Genomic DNA, 19,766 nt, shown 5'->3' with positions numbered 1-19,766 from the left:
AGCTGACCCAGGGCGCCTTTCTACCATGAGGGCACCTATCTCCCACACACTTTCAAAGCCATCCTGTACTCAGACCCTCGGTGCGGCATGGCTTGTGCTGGTGAGGAGGGCACAGGACTAACACTAAGCTGACCCGGCCTCTAAGGTGGTTAATTTCAGCCTGAGAAGCCAAGGGTCCAGACAGTGGGAACCAGAGTCCTGGGGGCCAAGGCGAAGAATCCTGGTTACATGGAGTGGGACACTGCTGACCTCTGACCTCTCATCAGAAAGCTCCCTCCAAAGATTACCAGGTGCTCCCAGGGCTGCCTTACTGAGAGCAAGTGCTTGCAGCACGACCTCCAGCCTGGCACCCAGGAGGCCCTGCGGCAAAGGTACCTTCCACAAAGCAGCAGCAAGGGTGCTCTGGTTGCCCAGGGTCTGGTCTGCACCTCACAGGCAGGATGCGGCATCTGAGCACACATGGGAAGCCCAGGCAGGTCCTCAGACACCAACATCTCACCATCTGATAGATATTTCCAGATGAGAGGGCTGAGATTCCCACCCACCTGTCCTTCCCACTCACTGCCAATGACAGTCCTGGAAAACCACTGGAGATGCCCAAGACTCAAAAGGAAAAATTTAGAAACCACTCACTCAGGTGGTCCCAGGCTCACCTTCAGCCTTGTCCACAGTAGGGAAGGAAAGGCCTCTCAGGGGGAGGCCCAAGTTCAGCGAGGGGCCCCAGGATTAAGTTCAGTCAGCCCTGCATCCTTGGATTTCCCCAAGAAAGACGTTCAGCTACCCTAGAGCCATCCCTCACTTGTTCAAATCTTTTCCAAGCACCTTGAAGGTGCCACAGTATACTGGGCACTAGAGATCCAGAGCAGTCAGGGCAAGTCCTGTCTTCATGGGACTCATGGCCCTGAGAAACTCCAACAGCCCCATATCCCCATTCTCTGAGAGCCAGGGCAGTGCCACCAAGCCCACTCTTCCCACAGCCCAATGGCCTCTCTGTGCCACCTCCCAGATTCCCAAGGCCTCTCCCTCCTGCTTCCCACCCTTTTCCCCAAGACTGTCCCTCCTAGAACAACCCAGAACATCAAGCCCCACCTCACAAATACCACTCAGAGCAACATCAGGACCCACAGGCTGCATCTCTGGGCTACTGAGCCCACACAGCACACCACAGCTAGGAGCCTGTACACCGGGTTCAAACATGTCTGGTTAGCACAACCTCAAAGACCCCAGCCATTTTTACAGGGACTAGGAAAGCATGCAGATGTGCCATGCAGGGCAAGAACAGGGCCAGACATCACCCTCGGGGAAAGCACAGAGCTGGGATGCTCTGCCTGAATCCTAGCGGCATTTCCATGTCCCACAGCACTTACTGGAAAACCCTGCAAAGGGCTGTTAATCCAAGGCAAGGAAGCACTGAGTAAACACCTAACGCCTCTGGGTGAGGGGGTAGCGCTTTCCCAGCCTGCTGTGGGTAAGCCAGGGCAACATGAAGCAGCCTCAAGATTGGGGTTCCTTGCTGAGGCCCTATAATCATTTAAACAAGACCTAGCCTGGGCCAAGACCCCTATGCAACCTGGGGACTTTCTAAGCCTGTCACTCCATTGCCACCTGGTCTTTCTGCCAGATCTGCATCCCATTTCTTCTGGACGGAGGGGAAGCCAGGAGGCCTGCAGCACCAGCACCTGCGCTGCCCTCCTCGAGGAGGTGGAGCACAGCTGATATCTGGGGCCTAAGGCAGGCCTGGCCACCCAGAGGTAGAGCACCTGTACTCCCAGCCCGTGTGGCTCTAGTTTCTCATGGTCTCCAGGAGCTGGCCACCCTGAACTCACCTCGTAGCTACGGGCACTGGTGCTGGCCGCTCGCTCCAGCTCCACGCGAGCCCTCTTGTGACTCAGCTGCATCTGCATCTTCTCACGCTCCACCTGGATGATGTGAGACTTCGACCGGATCTGCTCTGCTCGCTCTTCCAACTGACCGGGTCATGCCCAAAGGAAAGACAGAATCCTTAGTAGCTGCTACATCAAGCAGGCAAGTGGTTTGTTCAACACTCACTCCCAGGGCACCTGCTCCCAACAAGGCTCAACCCAGGGAAGAAGGAAGAAGCTCGGTCCAGAGTTGGAGGATGGGTATGGGGAAACAGCTACAGAGATGACAAAGGTGAAGAGGAGGGTATGTTTTAAGATGACAGTATGTAGGCTTGTTTTAAAAAGGAGGGTATATTAAGAAAAGGGTTTCCCATTGCTGTGTAACAAGTTACCAAACTAGCAGTGTAAAACACCAGTAGCATGAGCTATCGTCCTGCAGGGCAGAAGGCCAGGCACACAGGGCTGAATTCTCTGAGCAGTCTCACAGCTGAATTCAATGCAGTCGGCGGGCTGTGTTCTCATCTGGACTCATGCACACGGCTGTGGGACTGAGGTCCCATTTCCTTGCTGAGTGTCAGCCATGGGCTGCTGTGGCTCCTGAAAGCCACCCACATTCCCTGCCACATGGCCCTCTCCAGCTCCAAAGCCAACCAGGGAGAATCTCCCACGTGTGGAGTCCCTCTCCTGCTTGGCATCTCTGAGCTCTCGGTCTCATCTCTCAACTCACATTTTACAGGCTCACCGAGGTTAACTGATTTGAGATCTTAATTATATTTGCAAATCTCATTGCCACAACACCTAGTTAGTGTTTCATTATGTGGGAGAGAGTGTGGCCCACCAAGGGCCATCTTAGAAGTCTACCTCCCACAGACAAGAGGTAAACAAACATGAGTTCAAGCCTTGAAGGGCCTCAGAAGACACATGAAATAGTTTCAAAGAATCACCAACTATAAGGGACTCTTCTTCAGGTGGGCTAGCGCCTGACCACTCCAGAATGGCCTGCAATCCAGCGCACAGCACCTCTGGACACTTAACGGACATGCAGCCTCAGGATGCACCCCAGAGACACCGAATCAGAATCATCCCTTTATATATAGTGTCAGGGACTCACATGCACACTGAAGTTTGAGAAGCACTGAGCTAGAGCAAGTGGTTCTTATTTCAACCAGGGACACTTGGCAGTGTCACGAGAGGAGGTGGTAGTGTGTGTGCTACTGGCATCTAGGGGGTTAGAGGCCACTCCTTGAGTGAGGATTATTTTTCCCATTGATTTTAGAGACAGTGGAAGCGAAGGCGGGGAGAGGGGGTGACAGCAATATAACAGAGACACACCGATTGGTTGCCTCCCACACCTGCCCCGACCAGGGACTGGGATCAGACCTGCAACTCAGGTATGTGCCCTTGACTGGGAATCAAATCTGTGACCTGCCAGTGCACAGGCCAACGCTTTAATCTCTGAGCCATGCAGGCCAGGGCAAAACATTATTTTCATATTTACACAAACACTGATGTGTAGCAGAGCAAACCGTGAACACTTTCAAACATAAACAGGGGGCCTTATTAAAAGGAGGGAGGGGGAGGGGGTAGGCAAGAAATACTGATCTCTGCCTCCAGGCTCCCAGATCTACAGCTGGGGGAGGCATGCTAGGAAAGAGAGAAGCACTGACGACAGGTCAGGGACCCACAGCGGGTACAGCGGCAGCATGCCTCTAATCAGCTCAGTCTGGCTCTGCCACTCACTTACTGACCCTTCCAGCACTAACTGAGTGAGACCTGGGGCCGCCAAAATTCTAGATTCATAGTCCTGACAGATAGGCCAAAAGTTCCTAGGCATGTGCATCAATAAAATTATTACTTTTTTTGACCAGTGGTCAAGGATCACAGCATAATCTATTACCACCATTATTTCATAAAAAAGTGTTTTAACACCAAAAACAAAAAACCTAATTTCAAAAAAATTACAGTCCTTGCCAAAAAAAGAGAGTGAGCAACTTAGTGCACTAACAAACATATAGTAACTCAATCATTCAGCAAATGAGTGCATCCGAGCTTCCAGGGGGCTCCCAGAGCAACAGGAACCCATGTCTGACACAGGACACTGCGGCCAAATGGTTCCAGCAGCACGGTGGGCCGACAGGAGAGAAGGAACACAGCAGAGAAGTCAGGGGCTGACTTAGCAGATGTCAGTGCAGAGTGGTGAGGCCTGGGCAAGCCTGCAGACACCATGCCCCCTCCCTGTAAGACGCAGTGATCCTGCCCCAACTGGGACTAACCCCATAACTCCTTAGAAGCTGAAGTCCTTCAGGCCACCTGACCTCTCTACAACTGTGTCTACAGAGAGCACTGCCAAGAACTTGGAACAAAGGGAAATAACACTATAATCAGAGTAAAACTGTAAAATTCACCCCACGGCATACTGAAGCCAAGATCTGCAAATAACCTCCCACAGGCTGAGACCATTACATACCCAATCCTTTGCCTTGCTCACTGCCTTGGCCTTCCCACCAGGCTGAGAACCTGTGTTTACAACATAGCCTTCTCCTGTATTACACCTTCCAGGGAGCCAGAAGCTGACTGCACCATCAGTGGCCAAGCTCCCAGGCCATGTGGGTTTTCCTCAATTAAATGAAGAAACCAGCATTCCAATCCCATCACTAGCATTTGTGAGCTCCTTAACATGAGCACACGCTGAGCACCAGACCCACTCTGCGCCGCAGATAAATCAGGCTATTAACCAGGACGGTTCAGGGCCAGTCCATGGCTTCCAGCTATCTTCCCGACACTATGAATACCCACGTTGGAGATCTGGAAGATGGACAGACGGCCTCTGGGCTGAGGAAACGCTGACCTGCCCAACTACAGTAAGTGCTCACTTAATGTTAGCCATAGGTTCTACACTTTGAGCAAAACGACTTGTGATGAAACCAATTTTACCACAGGTTAACTGAGATAAACTAGAGTTATGTTCCTATAGCATCTCATCAACAGAAACATTATTTGAGGACCTGCTGTATAAGGCAATTGAACCAGCCTAAGGACAGGTGTCTTTACTTAAGAGACCCTGATCCCAGCACAGGGCACTCACCTGAACTATAGAGAACTTGAATAGGCCCCACCTAAGGACAGGTGTCTTCACCCAGAGACCCCTCTTCCAACAAGACTCACCTGCATGCTCTGCTGGTACTGCATCTGCAGAGAACCTGGGGCAGAGGTGGAAACATCCAGTCCAGCTCCTCCGTCCACTCGCTGAGAAATGAAGTTGTTCAAAGACCTCAGGGAGGACAGGACAGTGGTATTTTCCCCCAGGTCTTCCATGGCCGCGTCTCTCTGGAGGAAGATGAGAGGGGTCACAGCAAGCCTTCCCCCGAAACTTCAGTTCTGCTGGCTGCCCAGAGGAACCTCACCACCCCTGCCACTCTCTCAGAGCCCTTCAAATATTCTGGTGTCCACAACCATGTTCTCCAGGGTTACCTGGGAGCCCAGACTGCTGATTTACCGAGAAGAAATAAGAGGCATAGAAAGCCAACATGCCTCCAAGCCACTGTCAGTGACGACCTGCACACCAGCGGGGCAGACAGGCAGCTCCCGGGTGGGGGTGTTCAGCAGGCAGTGCACCTCTCCCACAGACACACTCACAGAAAGCCCGGCTTCTGGGAATCACAACAAAGCACATGGCAGTGCAATCAGGATGACCACGACCACAATGCCCATTTGTTAACAATGACATCAAAAAATTACTATTTTCAACCAAGTAAATACCAAAAAGAAAGGTATTTGACATTTACTGGGCACCAAGGCTCCTTGAGCCTCAGTTTCGTCATCTGTAAACCGACATCACGAAACCCGCCTTGCTAAGTGGCTGTAAAGGTTACAGAGTCCCTAAGTCTTCAAGCAGCAGATGGCACTCCTGCTGCCAAAGAGTTTGACTGTCATTCTGCTTGTAATCTGACATGAGACATCTCAGGAAGTGACAGAACGGAGACTGGAAGCTGGGTCTGCCTGGCTCTACAGGTTGATTGTGCTCCACAAGCCAAGGCTTGAAGGCTGAGGACAAGCAGCAGCAAGGAACCCGCATCCCCAAGCCTGTGCCTATTCTGGCCTCACACCAGCCAGGCTACCAGCCCAGCCAGCAAAGAGGCGGAGTGCAGCAGGCACAGTTAGCAGCCAAAAGGTGTGACTTCCCACAGGTAATAGCTGTTTTCCCCTCAGGAGAAGCTGACTCCAGCAGATTTCCCTTAAGTATTACATTGAAAACAACCCCCCCCCAATAAAAGCAGAAAGTGAGGAATCTTTCATTCACAATTTTCTTTTTTAATCATTTTTAGAGAGAGAGGAAAGGAGAGGGGGAGAGAGATAGAAACATCAGTGATGAGAGTGGCTAACCAGCTGCCTCCTGCACGCCCCCTACTGGGGATGGAGCCTGCAACCTGGGCATGTGCCCTGACCCTGGGGATGGGCCCTGCAACCTGGGCATGTGCCCTGACCCTGGAGATGGGGCCCGCAACCTGGGCACATGCCCTGACCCTGGAGATGGGGCCCGCAACCTGGGCATGTGCCCTGACCCTGGAGATGGGGCCAGCAACTTGGGCATGTGCCCTGACCCTGGGGATGGGGCCCGCAACCTGGACACCTGCCCTGACCCGAATCGAACTGTGACTTCCTGGTTCATAGGTCAACACAACCACTGCACCACACCTGCGGGGCCATAATTTCCTTTTTAACAAGAACCGTGGCCTTGTGCGTGCAGCGCCCTGTCTTCCATAGGCCCTCACTCCCACCCCTGCACAAGGTGTCTGTTCTTTCCACCTCTCCTTCATGCTGTAAATGGAGAGCGGGTTGGAGGAGAGAACAGAGCTGGTGCTCCCAGTGCCCTGAGCCTCCGCGGGCGGCAGCAGAGCTGACCCTTACATCTGCCAAGATTAGACCACTGCACTCTCCATCCCACGATGGGAAGTTTGGCCAACATATCCTCTCTCAAGATGCCATCCCTGTAAGAGCCGGAGCGCGCAGCACACGGGAATGAAAGAGCACATACATTCTCAGCGGTCTGGAACTAAGCTGCTCCACGAGGCCCGCCATCAGGCCGCAGCTCAAACCCCATCCTCTTCATCCGGGACACCCCGATCTTCCAGCAGCCCGCGGGCCCCAAGCTGGGAGCGCACAGCCCACTGCCTCTCCACGCCCCCTGGTCCTGGGCAAAGGATGACCGCTGAAGCCACAGAGGCCACGGGCCACCTGCGCTCCCCCTACGCTCACACCGGTGAGCAGCGCGGCTCCCATCCGCCGACCGCCAGCAGCTGGCTAGGCAGGTGGCTTCCCACCCGCGCCCGGTGCGGAGCCGCGGGGCTCCTACCTCTCCCGGCAGAGAGGCAGGTGAGCCTCAGGGGCCCCCTGGGGACCCCGCAGGAGAGGCGCCTCCTCCGCGGCCGCCGCGACCCCGCCCCCCCGCAGGTCCCGCCGCCCCTTCTCCCCGAAGCTGCCTCGGGGACCAGCAGGGGGCGCCGAGAGCAGCGGGGCTCGGACGCGAGCGGGTGGCAGGCGGAGACCCTGGCCACAGAGGGAGCTGGGGGCAGAGAAGGGGGTCAGCAGCTGCGGAGGAGGGGGGAGCGGGGTGGAGAGGGGGGCGCGATGGGGGCGCGATGGAGGAGGGGCGGGGGTGGAGCAGGGGCGTCAGGGACAGACCGGGGCTCGGGACAGAGGGGGAGGAGGGGCAGGGGGTCGGAGCAAAGGGGAACAGGATGAGGAGGGGTAGGGGCACGTGTGGGGGCTCGGGGACGGGGGGGTCGGGAAGAGAGGAGGGGCAAGGGACAGGAGAGGGGGGAGAGAGAGAGAAGAGGGCTCGGAGTCACGGGGGGCTCGGGGACAGACGTGGGGGTATGGGGACAGAGGAGGGAGCGCTCGGGGACGGCGCAGGACAGAGCAGGGCAGCGGGGCGCCCAGGGGCGCCCTGTCAGAGCCAGACGGCGGGAGAACGACGGAGGGGGCGGCGCCCAGCCTCGGCCTCAGCAACAGCCCGGCCCGGCTCGGACCTGGACCCTAACCCGACCCCAGGGCCGCCCCGGATCTCCAGCCCCCGCTCAGCTCGGCCCTCCCGGTGCCCGCCCGGCCCCGGACGGAACCCCTCGCCCGGCCCCGGACGGACTCCCCTCGCTCGACCCCGGACGGACCCCCCCTCGCCCGGCCCGGGACGGACCCGCCTCGCCCGACCCCGCACGGACCCCTCGCCGCCCGACCCCGGACGGACTCCCCCCTCGCCCGGCCTGGGACGGACCCCTCGCCGGCCAGCCCCGTCAGCTCCTCGCCGCAGTCGCCGCTCAGATCTCCCTCCTCTCCGCCCGCGTCTCGCGAGACGTGCGAGGTGCGGCTGCGCTCTCGCGAGACTAGGCGGGACTGGCCGTCAAGCTGCGGGCGTGCGCAGCCGCTGGCCCCGCGGGCTTCTCGGGGCCTCCGGGATCCGCTCACCCCCGGGGAGCCCGCCGCGAGGGAGCGCGGAACCCGCGGCCGGCCCACGGGACCGTCGGGTGCCCCGCCCCCCGCCGTGTCGTGCGGAGCAGCACCGCCGCCGCCGCCCGCGGACTCGCCTACCCGCGTCCCCTCGCGTTCCCTCGGCCTTGTTTCCTCGGGCCCGCCGGGCAAAGAAGACGGGGCCCTCCCAGCGCCCTCTGGGTGCCCCGTGAGCGTCGGGGGCGGCCCCGCCTGGGCCGCAGGGCTCCGGGTCACGGCCCGCGGGCCGGGGGCCGGGAGCAGCAGCACCTCGGCCTGCCCGGAGCACGCGCGCCTCTCCTCCAGGCGCCCCGGGCGGGCTACGGCCGGTCTGCCCTGCAGGCCCTTCTTCCGGGGGACAAAGCTCGCGACCCCAGAAGGAACAGGGCCGGAGGAGCGCGTGGCCCCAGCGGGACGCAGGTGCCCCGACTGGACCGCCCGCCCTGGAAGCGAAGTCGGCAGCGGGCCCGCCCGGCCCGGGAGCCCTGGCCCCGGACCCCGCCGACCCTGCGAGCGCACGCCGCTGGGGGTGAGCACGCCCGCAGGAGACGCTCTGAAGAAACCAGTAAACGTCTTTAAACACCCAACTCACACGCACGGAACGCCCTTCAGAGCAACACAGCCTGTTAGGAGACGGCTCTAAGCCCGGAGGGTCAAGGGAAGTGAACGCGCTCACCGCTGCTGGCCGCGGAGCCCGGAGCACCCACCCCCGCGTGAGCTCTTGCCGACCGCCTCCCCTGACTGCTCTGGGAACCCTCCTGCTGGAAGAAGGGGTGTATTTCCAAGTCACTCACCAAACATGGAAATTAACCCCCAGATGGAAATTTCAGGCTTTTCTACATTATACTGTGGAGCCAAAATCACAACTGGAGACCTGTGTTGCTCCCGGAGCAAGGGCGGAGCCTGCTCCTCCCAACTAGCTGAGCTGTAGAGGAGGGCGGCGGGAGGTGTGTCTCCAGCTTTGCCTCAGTGGTTCTTCCCTTCCCTCCCCACCTGTCTTCTCCTCCTGGCATCTTTGTCTCAATAACTTCCCCACAAATGGCATGATAGACAGTTTTTAATAATGGCTGCTGAACAGAGTTCTATCCCTCACTTGTCCTGCCTGCTGCATCCCAGGCCACGCCCAGGCCCCCCAACCGCACCTCAGGAACCTGCAGCTGTATTTGCAGTGAAAAGAACCAGAAATGGCAGGAGAAAGCTCAGTGCTCCCCAGACCCCCTCGCCATGCGGTACTGTGTGGCCAAGAAGTACACCTCCGAGGATTCTTTCCTGCTGGCTGCAGGTTTCAGGGTCCTCGCGCTCTGGAATTCCTTTGTCAGTCTTTTCTGTAGCTGGTGGCTTTGACTTCCAGCCCAGGTCTTACAGAGGAATGTTCCCCCAGGGTGCAGGATATCTGGAGCCATGTCCAGAAGGGACAGGCACAGGCCAATGAGCCTGTCGTGGTCCAGGCCCCGGATCCCTGTGGCATTGGGGGCCATATCACTCAGAATCACATCTGCTCTCCCGCCAGGAAGCAGTTCTTGGATCCTCTGCAAGGTTTTTGGGTCAGTCACATTAGCGGGGCACAAAAAAGTTGCTCCTTCCAGGGGTGATATGTTAAGAAGATCAACCCCAAGCACAAAGCCAACAGGGCTACTGGGATCTAAGGAGGAAACAGTGAATGAATTATTTATTTTACCCCTGATTCTTCCCACACAAGTTCATGCCACAAAGGAATGAAATAGGGCCAAACAAAAGAGCTAATATGCAAACAGGCAGACACAGGTCTTTTCCCACTTTCTATACATCCTGCAAGAACACGGGTGGGGAGGGGTGGTCCTTCACTCTACAGCTGAGGAAACTGAGGCCCAGAGAGGCTCAGTGACTGTCCCAGAGTGAAATGCAGACCTGGGGTCCCCCACTGGACTTGTCCCCAGCTCTGAATTCATTTCACTTCCTGAGGCTGCTCTCCGTGAGGGTCCTTATCTCTGATGAACTAAAATAGAAAATACACTAGCACATAAAGTGCCTCTGGATTGAATCAGCAAATCCATCTGCATCTTAATCCAAATTCTTTCCGTGAGAAGGCAGCCAAGATATGGGGTAAAGGGCAGATGCAAACAAGGTCCAAAATTGATACCCTGCCCGTATTTGAGTGCTACCGGTTGTGAAATAAAAAGATGTCACTGTTTCATGTTACCTAAAACAAGACCTCCAGCCTGCACGACTATTGTCCTCTCTCTAAAATCAATAAGCATCTCCTCACGTGAGGCTTAAAAAAAAAAACTTTGACAAAACCCGAAAATATGAAAGATAAAAGCTGAGTCCCTCAGGTTAAACTGGAGTTGAGAATCTGGAGCCCCAGCAGGACCTCAGGGTGACCAAGGGCTTCAGGAACCAGGACCTAGAAACTTCTGGGGCTGCTGTCACAGAAAGACAGCACTACTAAGCAAGGAAAAGTGCTCCATTAAGGCTCCACAGCAGCACGGAGACTGTGGTATAACAGCACTCTGAAAAGAAAGTATATATATGGCATTATGTGTGCAAAAACGAATTCTAGAAGGATGCACTCCAACACACAAGTGAGGTGATTTTAATTATCACTGTACCTTTCTACCATGTTTTCCATTCTGAAAATGTCAGTGTCCTGACTTTATCATCATTACTACTAAACAACCAACTCAGACGTCTCTGCCTTCGGAAAGCGGCTCAACCGCTCTGAGTCCTCTGTCCTCTGGCTCATGGTGTCTACAGATTTTGCTTCCCCTAAGAGCTATAGGAGACCCCACCTGTGCCTGCAGCGTTGACTCTCTGCACAGCCACCTGGCTCCAAGCCCCAGGGGCCGCCCCGCAGTCTAAGACCCGGAGGCCGGGCCGCAGGATCCGATGCTTCGTGTCCACCTCCAGAAGCTTGAAGGCACTTCGGCACCGGTAACTCTCCACCTTAGTAGCCTTCACAAATGGGTCCTTCAAATGCCGCATCAGCCACAGGTGCTCAGCACCAGTCCGAGCCTTGTAGTGACTCCCAGCTGTGTGGAACCTGTGACACTGCAGGATAGCACACGCCAGCTTCCAGGACCTGATGAGGGAAAGGGAGCCGACAGGTTGCAATCCCACATCCACAAGTTCCAAGCTCAGTGGGGCCGTCCATGCAACCCCTGCATTTTTAGAGATGGGGAACAGGGGCCCAGAAGGGGAGGCAACTTGACAAAGCCACAGCAAGAAAGCAGGTGCATGGACTGAACTGTGACACCCAAAACTCATACTGAAATCCTAACCCCCAGTACCTCAGTATGTGACTGGTCTTTAAAGAGGTAATTAAGCTAAAATGAGGTCATATGGGTGGGCCCTAATCCAATAGGACTAGTGTCCTTATAAGAGATTAGGGCACACAAGCACAGAGGGACAAGCATGTGAGACCACAGGAAGGAGATGGCTGCCTACATGTCAAGAAGACAAGCCTCAGAGGAAACCAACCCTGCTAACACCTTGATTTCAGACTGCCTGGCGGCCAGCCCTATGACAGTAAATTTCTGTTGTTAAAGCCACCTGGTCTGCAGAGCCTGTTGTGGCAGCCAGAGCTGATTAATACAGCAGGCAGCTGCCCTGGAGCCAAGAAGTGTTTTTCACCCTGCTGGGTGTTCAGCTGGTTAGAGCATCGTCCCCATACGCCAAGGTTGCTGGTTTGATCCCCAGTCAGGGCACATACAAGAATCAACCAATGAACGTGTAAATACATGGAACAACAAATCAATCTCTCTCAAGTAAATAAAAACATAAATGTTTCTCCTCTCCTAAGTTTTCTCCATAAGGAAAACTCAGACATCAGTGACAGTTGTTTGTATCCACCAAGATCTTCCCAGTACCAGTTAATAGTACTGACAAAGTTAGTGAAGGGGACATTCTTTCCCAGCTGGTACAACTTTCACTCAGCGGCGGGAGACTGCGAAAAAGCCCCAGGAAGACAGGTCCTTGCCTGGCTACTTGGTTCCCCGATAAGCAAATCTGGCGGCAGCTAGCCAGGCCTGACCTTCACGTTTCTGAACAAAACTGAATGAACTTGTGTGACTAGTTGAAGAGCAAGTTCCAAGTTTCTTTGGAAAAGTTAGGTTTTTAATGGTTACGGGACTGCCAGGAGCTATCCATACCTGCCCTAATTTAACTCTCGGACCTACAACATAGGTTCCAAACCCACTTTCCTAATGAAAAGAAAGGTATCACCATCATTCCCATGGCTCCAGAACAAAGCCCCTTCAACACCAAAGTGTGATGACAAGACCTGGAGACAATAACTCAGGAAACACGGCCTTCAAATGGCACAAGGGGTCTCATAGGAAGAGGGCACGGAGTGGTCCTGGTGCCAGAACGAATCTCAACTGAACCCCAACGGTCAAGGGAGGCTGGAGACGGGAGCTACACAAACATGTCCCCCTGCTTGGGCAGCTGACCTCTGACCTTCTCTGCCCCATCCCACATCCTGGATTCAGCCACAGTGGCCTTTCCTGTCTCAGCAGCCCTGTGCCACAGCCTTGAGGCCTGCGGTGCTCTTCACAAGCTTCACCTCTACCTGCAGGGCCACCTCACCTGCCCCCTCCTCTCCACCTGCAGGGCCACCTCACCTGCCCACACCTCACCTGTCCCCTCCTCCTCTCTACCTGAAGGACCACCTCACCTGCCCCCTCCTCCTCTCCACCTGCAGGGCCACCTCACCTGCCCCCACCTCACCTGCCCCCTCCTCCTCTCCACCTGCAGGGCCACCTCACCTGCCCGAACCTCACCTGCCCCCTCCTCCTCTCTACCTGCAGGACCACCTCACCTGCCCCCTCCTCCTCTCCACCTGCAGGACCACCTCACCTGCCCCCTCCTCTCCACCTGCAGGGCCACCTCACCTGCCCACACCTCACCTGCCCCCTCCTCCTCTCTACCTGCAGGACCACCTCACCTGCCCCCTCCTCCTCTCCACCTGCAGGGCCACCTCACCTGCCCCCACCTCACCTGCCCCCTCCTCTCCACCTGCAGGACCACCTCACCTGCCCCCTCCTCCTCTCCACCTGCAGGGCCACCTCACCTGCCCCCACCTCACCTGCCCCCTCCTCCTCTCCACCTGCAGGGCCACTTCACCTGCCCGCACCTCATCTGCCCCCACCTCACCTGCCCCCTCCTCCTCTCTACCTGCAGGACCACCTCACCTGCCCCCTCCTCCTCTCCACCTGCAGGGCCACCTCACCTGCCCGCACCTCACCTGCCCCCACCTCACCTGCCCCCTCCTCCTCTCCACCTGCAGGGCCATCTCACCTGCCCCCACCTCACCTGCCCCCACCTCACCTGCCCCCTCCTCCTCTCCACCTGCAGGACCACCTCACCTGCCCGCACCTCACCTGCCCCCACCTCACCTGCCCCCTCCTCCTCTCCACCTGCAGGGCCATCTCACCTGCCCCCACCTCACCTGCCCCCACCTCACCTGCCCCCTCCTCCTCTCCACCTGCAGGGCCACCTCACCTGCCCGCACCTCACCTGCCCCCACCTCACCTGCCCCCTCCTCCTCTCCACCTGCAGGGCCACCTCACCTGCCCCCTCTTCCTCAAGCCCTGTACAGCTCTGTGCCTGCCCGTCGCGCCTCCGAGCCTCGCCGACAGTTTGCTTCGGGTGCCCGGTCCTCCTGGTCACCCCGCCGGGCGGACTGTCCGGGCCAGGACGGAGGCGGGCGGGTCCCTGCGGACGACGGCACCTGGGCTCGCCCGCCCCCCCGCACGCAGCAGGTGCTCCCCACGGGCCGCCGCCGCCCCGCCGGCCCCCCCGGCGCCCGGCCTCCGCTCACCCCGCCATCCGCGACGTCCCGCGCGCGCCGCCGGAAGTGCCGGCTCCGCTTCCGGCCGAGGCCACGCCCCCCTACAGTGGCTCGCGGGGCTGGGAGCGCGCGCGGGAGCGCAGCCAGGTGCCGGGCGGCCGGGGCCGGGGCCGGGAGCGGGGCAGCTGCGGGGCCGGGGCGGCTGGGAGCTCGGACCCGGGGCCGGGGCAACTGGGAGCTGAACCCGGGGAGCCGCGCGCCGGGGAAAGGCGGGCCCGAGAGCCGCGGGAGCCGACGCCTGCCCCGTGCGGGGGGCGCGCGGCCGCGGGGAAGGGAAGGCGCGCTCCTCGCCCCCCGCCGCCCCGGGCCTGGCCGGGCCCCCCACCCCGGGCCCTTGGCTCCGGGCGGGCTTCCTCCGCGCGCGGAGCGGGGCCGGGACCGGCGGGCCCCCCCTGCGCCCCGCCCCCGCCCAGCTGACCCGCCTCCTCCCCTCCTCGTGGCGCCCAGGGGACCATGGGCGCCTCCAGGCTCTACACCCTGGTGCTGGTGCTGCAGCCCCAGCGGGTCCTGCTGGGCATGAAGAAGCGGGGCTTCGGCGCCGGCAGGTGGAATGGCTTCGGAGGCAAAGTCCAAGAAGGGGAGACCGTCGAGGACGGCGCCAAGAGGTGAGGCGGGGCGGGGGCCAGGCCTGGCTTCCCCGCCGCGAGCCGGGGACCTGGAGCAGGGGCCTGACCCTTGAGCCTCCAGCTCTTCGTCCGCGGTGGGAACGACAGGCCCGGTCAGCGCAGCTGTCAGAGGCGCCCTCCCGCCCCTGAATCCGATTCCCGGCCGAGGCACGTGCCCAGGTCTCGGGTTCAGCCCCTGCTCAGGGCACGTACAGGAGGCAACCGATACGTTTCTCTCTCCCCAACAACACCTTTAATAAGCCTAAAAAGATACCAGCCCCTACCCCTTAGGACCGCTGTGAAGACTGAGACCATGCACATGAAGGACTTGGGCAGTGCTGAGCGCCGGGTGCCCCTTAGCCGCTGCTGAGCTGGTCGTGGTTTTCAGGACATGTCTGGGAAGCTGTTGTGCTTGTGGCTTGGCCTGAGAGGTCCAGGCTTCCTCTTTCTACCCAGGCCTGGTCAGCCTCCCATCTCTGTCCCCCTCACCCTTGACTGGCTTTCCACCCCTAGGACACCCCAAGCTGTCACCCTTCCCACCACCACTCTTCCTGGCTCTTTTGGCTGACCCCTCCTCGGCCTTCACACCTAAGAAGGCCCCCCTCCTGGTATTTCTCAATAAGTCTCATCCTGTGTGTTTCCTTCACAGCACTCTCACCCTTTCTAGTCATTCTGTTAGTCGTCTGCCCTTCCCCCAAAGGTGCTCCATGAGGCCAAGACTAAGATACTTTATAAAGTCAAGTTTGAGTTGAAGTACAGTGTGTATATAGGAAAGTGCAGATCTTCATCAGAGGGTGTTTAAGAACTGGACCTTGCCCTCCAAAGGGCGGCCTGCACCCCTACTTCTGTCACAGTGAATGATGTTGGCCCATCCAAAAACACCCTGTAAGTAGCATCACTCATATTCCTTTGTGTCTGGGTTCTTCCTGACGTTCTGTCCACGTGAGCAGTGGTCCACTGTCTTGCTGCTGTTCAGGGTTCCAGTTACAAACACCCTGCAGCTCCTGCATCTGTGGCCAGCACGGGGCTCCTTTCCAGCTTGGGCTTTCCAGTAGTTCTGCTGTGCTGGCCCTCCACTCATTCACTGGACCATCAGAGGCCACTGAGCCACAGCCCCATGGTCCATGACTTCATTCCTCACCTCTGTCCTGACCTCACTACAGATCATGGATCCCTCGTAAAATCCACAACGTTTTGTTCAGACTTAGTCACAGCTTTATGATAAAGGTTTCAAATGCCCTCTTCAAGCAGTGATTTTTCAGCCAGTGAGCCGCAAGAATTTTTAAATATACAGTACCTGACTATTTAGTCAGGGGCACTGACCTCTTTTCCCTTAGATGGTCAAATAAAAAGTGACAACAGCCAACACAATAATAGTTGTCACTGTGAATCAAAATTACACCTATTTTTTTGTGAGATAGGCAAAAAGTGTGTGTTTTTTTGGTGTGCCACAGGTTTTTAGTAATTAGTTTACATGTCATGAGATGGTTGAAAATCGCTTAGAGGTTCACTAGTCTTTGTACTTTGGGGCCTCATCCAGCAGGTGGAGCTGTGGAAGGACCTCCTTTTTGATACCTGGGCATCCACAAGGGTGTCCCCTGCCCCTGCAGGCAGCAGGCTACCCCTGGAAAACACCTTTCCGCTGTGTGGCCACAGCACACTAGTGGTTCCCATGCTCAGAAGCTGTGAGCTCAAGGGCCAGGCGTTCTTCATGAATGCAGGGACAGGCCTCACGCTGAGACCAAGGTCAGAAGGTCAGCCTCCTGGGGCACAGATTGCCTGCCTGGTTTAGACCAGTAGACGTGGGGACCGCGTGGCACCATGCTCGCTCCAGGGCCATCAGGTCAGCTCTGAGGAGCTCTCTCCAGGACCCCCGTCTCCTCTCCCAAGGGCACTGGGGTACTAGCTGGAGTGTAGGGTGTGGGGGGTGGAGCTAAGGGTCAGAACACCTTCCACGAAGGACTGTTGAGCCCCTGCCCCTGCGGGGTGAGAGGAGCAGGCCTGATGGTGCATTCTAATGCAGGCTGAGATGGGTCCCAGGGCCCCAGCAGCAGGGCCTTGGGGATGACTGCCATCGCCCCAGTTTATAACCTGCAAATGCCTTGGTAGTGAGTCTGGCGCCGGCTTTATCCACTGAGCTGCCCTTTTGGGTCCCAAAGCAGCCGTAGTTCAAGAGCCTCACTCACCTGCAGACTCAGGGTGGTGTGTGGGAGTGTGATCCCTTCCAGAATGTGCCAGCATCCCCAGGGCAGGGGGGCCACCTGAGCTTCAAGAATGATGCATTCTCTTGGGGGGCTGGGGACCCTCAGAGTGTCCATTTGGGCTGTAGGGGGGAGCGCGAGCCCATCTTTCTGGCCAGCATCCCTGATGGCTCCCGACGCAGCAAGGGTGCAGAGCACTGTGTTCAGAGAACTCCGGGAGGCGGTCTTGGAGGAGTAGCTGCAGGGATCCCAGCTGCACCAGGGTCCCCCACCCTCGAGGCACATGACTGCTCAGTGTTGTGCGCTCGATGGCCCTCAGGGGCAGCATCGCAGGCGAGACCAGGCACGCTGCAAAGGGCAGCAGTATCATCCCCGTCGAGTCACCCGGCCGGCGACGTGCAGCAGTAGCTCTGCCAATGAGGGGTACTCACGTCTCACACTGCCGTGTACTCAGGGTGAAGTTAGTCAGAACGTTGACTCGGGACATGAAGGTTTCAAAGGTGAGATCCACCAGCCTGCTGCTGAGAGGGGTGGGGCCCCCCTGAGCTTATTACTTTAACTGGGTAGCCATGTGCACCCCTAAGTCAACACACACATTCGGGGGTTTTAGGTGAGTCTAATTTTCATTAACCACCTCAGCTAACAAAGTACAGTTGAAATGACTTCCAGGAAGGTCAGGGTGGATCCACCAAAATTAGACCATTTTAACCCAATGTGTGTGTGTTTGATGTTTTCCCTGAGTCCCCTCTCCTTACAAGCACAGGAAGTAACTGTATCATGCTCCTAGGACCACCTGGAGAGCTGAGCTAAAGAAACTTTTTTTTTTTAATGCTTTTATTGTTTTAGAGAGAGAAAGGGAGAAGAAACACTGACATCAGCATCGATTGGCTGGCTGCCTCCTGCACACCCTGCTGGGGCTCGAGCCCACAGCCCGGCATGTGCCCTGACTGACTCGAACCCGGTGCTCCTGGTTCATGGGTTGACACTCATCCACTGAGCAACACCGGCTGGGCCAGAAACTTTTTACATACAGCTATAAATGGCATACGTAATCAGGACATTTTTATAGAAACAGCATTAAGTATAGGGCAGTGGGGAAGTGAGAGTCTCTAAACAGAGAAACAGACTACAAGTTTCAGGGTTGCAGCACCTTGGGTCCCCAGAGTCCCCAGCACAGGTCTTCCAGAAAGCACTTGTCAGAGTGAGAAATCGGTGGTACCGGGTGTATCCATGCTCAAGGCAGGGGCTTCATGATGAGCAAGTTAAAACTCTGTGTTACTTTAACAGCCTTGAGAAACCAACCGGTTGAATCCATCGATGTGCAGTGTCGCTCTGTGTGAAAGGCGAGGGTACAGAGTATGATGCGTTTACAGCTTTTTTGCAGGGTGTTCAAAAGAGAAACACCCAGAGAAAAACAGTGAAGTGGTAGCAAGGCTCCTCCTGGGTGAGGAATCTGGACTGCTTGCAAGACTGTGCAGTCAGCATGCAACTGGAAATATTTTTAAATAGGCGACTGCACTGACGTGGTTGGGGCATCCTGGCTGTGCTGGCGCTGAGACTTACCCTGACCCCCTCCGAGCACAGCAGCCCTGAGAACAGGCCAGCAGGGGGGGAGTGGAGAGAGGCACAAAGCTCCACGCCTTGATCAAGCGCGAACAGGTGGCTGGAGGGGTGAGGGGGTCTTCTGGCAGGAACAGAGGTTAAGGCAGTTGGCACCTGCCGTGTGCGCCTGTGCTCTCAGTGGGGGTGAGGAAGGATGATTCTTCATGTGGAAAGCCTTCGGTTTAGGACCCAGGTTTCCGCAGCCTGCAGCCCACGGGAGAGCAGGAGCTGTGGACAGGTGGGGGGGTGCAGCTCTGTCATCTTCCCGTGAGAGTGAAGACACTGAGCCCGCCCAGCTTGTTTCTCTGGCTTCCTGGCCCTCCGTGCAAATACTCCACTCTTGGTCTTCCCAGCACCTTGCTCCGGGCTCTGTGTGGACGTGGGCACCTTGCTGTAGCTCCTGCCCTCTTCCTGTCTGTCTGCTCACAGGGAGCTGCAGGAGGAGTGTGGCGTGACCGTGGACACGCTGCACAAGACGGGCCACATCCTGTTTGAGTTCGCGGGTGAGCCTGAGCTGATGGACGTGCACATCTTCTGCACAGACAGCATCCGGGGGACGCCCACGGAGAGCGATGGTGAGTCTCCACACGTGCACCTGGCAGCCTGCCCCCTGCTCTCCGCCAAGGAGGCGGCACCAGGGGGCACCAACACCCGCCCTGACCCCTTCCTACTCTGAACTGAAACAGCATCATGAGGACTTGATGCGAAAGCTCCTGGCAGTACCACTTGGCAGGCGCCTCAGGAAAGAAAGGTCAGTTTCAATCTGGGCTGAAATCCATGCTCTTTCCACCCCCTACAGAAATGCGGCCCCAGTGGTTCCCCCTGGACCAAATCCCCTTCGCTGACATGTGGCCGGATGACAGCTACTGGTTCCCCCTCCTGCTTAAGAAGAAGAAATTCCATGGGTACTTCAAGTTCCAGGGCCAGGACACCATCCTGGACTACAAGTTGTGCGAGGTGGACACAGTGTAGAGACAGCATTGCCCGGCCCCTGGGCTGCGACACCTGCCGCCGGCCACCCAGCTGTGCTGTGGGCCCACCAGGTGAGCCCCGCCTGGGTTTTGTATTTGGAATCTGATTGGATGGGAAGAAAAATAAATGTTTTTCACTTTTCAACATTCCTCAGCTGCGCGCCCGCAGGAAGGCACCAGACATGCTGGGCTGTGACCCGCATTACGGGGCAAAC

The 19,766-nt window shown here is 57.4% G+C and overlaps 3 protein-coding genes across 4 annotated transcripts in view; 1 reads left to right on the top strand and 2 right to left on the bottom strand.

Moving 5' to 3' along the window:
• Nucleotides 1-7,032, bottom strand: part of MAD1L1 (mitotic arrest deficient 1 like 1) — a 219,740-nt gene extending 212,708 nt beyond the window's left edge. Inside the window, exons 1-3 of the mRNA XM_016212966.2 lie at nucleotides 6,898-7,032; nucleotides 5,028-5,189; nucleotides 1,827-1,967 (exon numbers count right to left, since the gene is read on the bottom strand). Of these exons, the coding sequence (XP_016068452.1) occupies nucleotides 1,827-1,967; nucleotides 5,028-5,177 (291 nt within the window). The 5' untranslated portion in view covers nucleotides 5,178-5,189; nucleotides 6,898-7,032. The remainder of the gene's footprint in view (nucleotides 1-1,826; nucleotides 1,968-5,027; nucleotides 5,190-6,897) is intronic.
• Nucleotides 7,033-9,384: 2,352 nt separating this feature from the next.
• On the bottom strand, nucleotides 9,385-14,152 carry MRM2 (mitochondrial rRNA methyltransferase 2). 2 transcript variants are annotated; one of them, XM_087817040.1, is made up of 3 exons: nucleotides 14,143-14,152; nucleotides 11,114-11,403; nucleotides 9,385-9,987 (listed from the first exon to the last, which is right to left on the bottom strand). In XM_087817040.1, exons 1-3 carry the CDS (start codon nucleotides 14,148-14,150, stop codon nucleotides 9,545-9,547), a joined length of 741 nt encoding a protein of 246 aa, XP_087673166.1. In that variant the 5' UTR covers nucleotides 14,151-14,152; the 3' UTR covers nucleotides 9,385-9,544. The 2 variants fall into 2 exon arrangements, with proteins under 2 accessions (XP_087673166.1, XP_016068478.2); XM_016212992.2 differs by lacking the exon at nucleotides 14,143-14,152 and having other exon boundaries at nucleotides 11,114-12,449.
• A 426-nt stretch (nucleotides 14,153-14,578) lies between these two features.
• NUDT1 (nudix hydrolase 1) lies at nucleotides 14,579-19,696 on the top strand. The gene is made up of 3 exons (XM_016212980.2): nucleotides 14,579-14,777; nucleotides 19,010-19,155; nucleotides 19,380-19,696. Exons 1-3 carry the CDS (start codon nucleotides 14,626-14,628, stop codon nucleotides 19,550-19,552), a joined length of 471 nt encoding a protein of 156 aa, XP_016068466.2. The 5' UTR covers nucleotides 14,579-14,625; the 3' UTR covers nucleotides 19,553-19,696.
• Nucleotides 19,697-19,766: the final 70 nt, after the last annotated feature.

Source organism: Miniopterus natalensis, chromosome 4, assembly GCF_054644295.1.
Source record: "Miniopterus natalensis isolate mMinNat1 chromosome 4, mMinNat1.hap1, whole genome shotgun sequence".
Classification (NCBI taxonomy): domain Eukaryota; kingdom Metazoa; phylum Chordata; class Mammalia; order Chiroptera; family Miniopteridae; genus Miniopterus; species Miniopterus natalensis.
This window is presented reverse-complemented; position numbering and strand designations above follow the sequence as displayed.

Coding starts and splice junctions, on each gene's coding strand:
- NUDT1 (XM_016212980.2), top strand. CDS start 14,626: ATGGGCGCCTCCAGGCTCTACACCCTGGTGCTGGTGCTGCAGCCCCAG. Junction 14,778..19,009: donor GTCGAGGACGGCGCCAAGAG/GTGAGGCGGGGC, acceptor GTCTGCTCACAG/GGAGCTGCAGGAGGAGTGTG. Junction 19,156..19,379: donor GACGCCCACGGAGAGCGATG/GTGAGTCTCCAC, acceptor CACCCCCTACAG/AAATGCGGCCCCAGTGGTTC.
- MRM2 (XM_016212992.2), bottom strand. CDS start 11,588: ATGAGTTTTGGGTGTCACAGTTCAGTCCATGCACCTGCTTTCTTGCTG. Junction 9,988..11,113: donor AGTCAACGCTGCAGGCACAG/GTGGGGTCTCCT, acceptor TTTCCTCCTTAG/ATCCCAGTAGCCCTGTTGGC.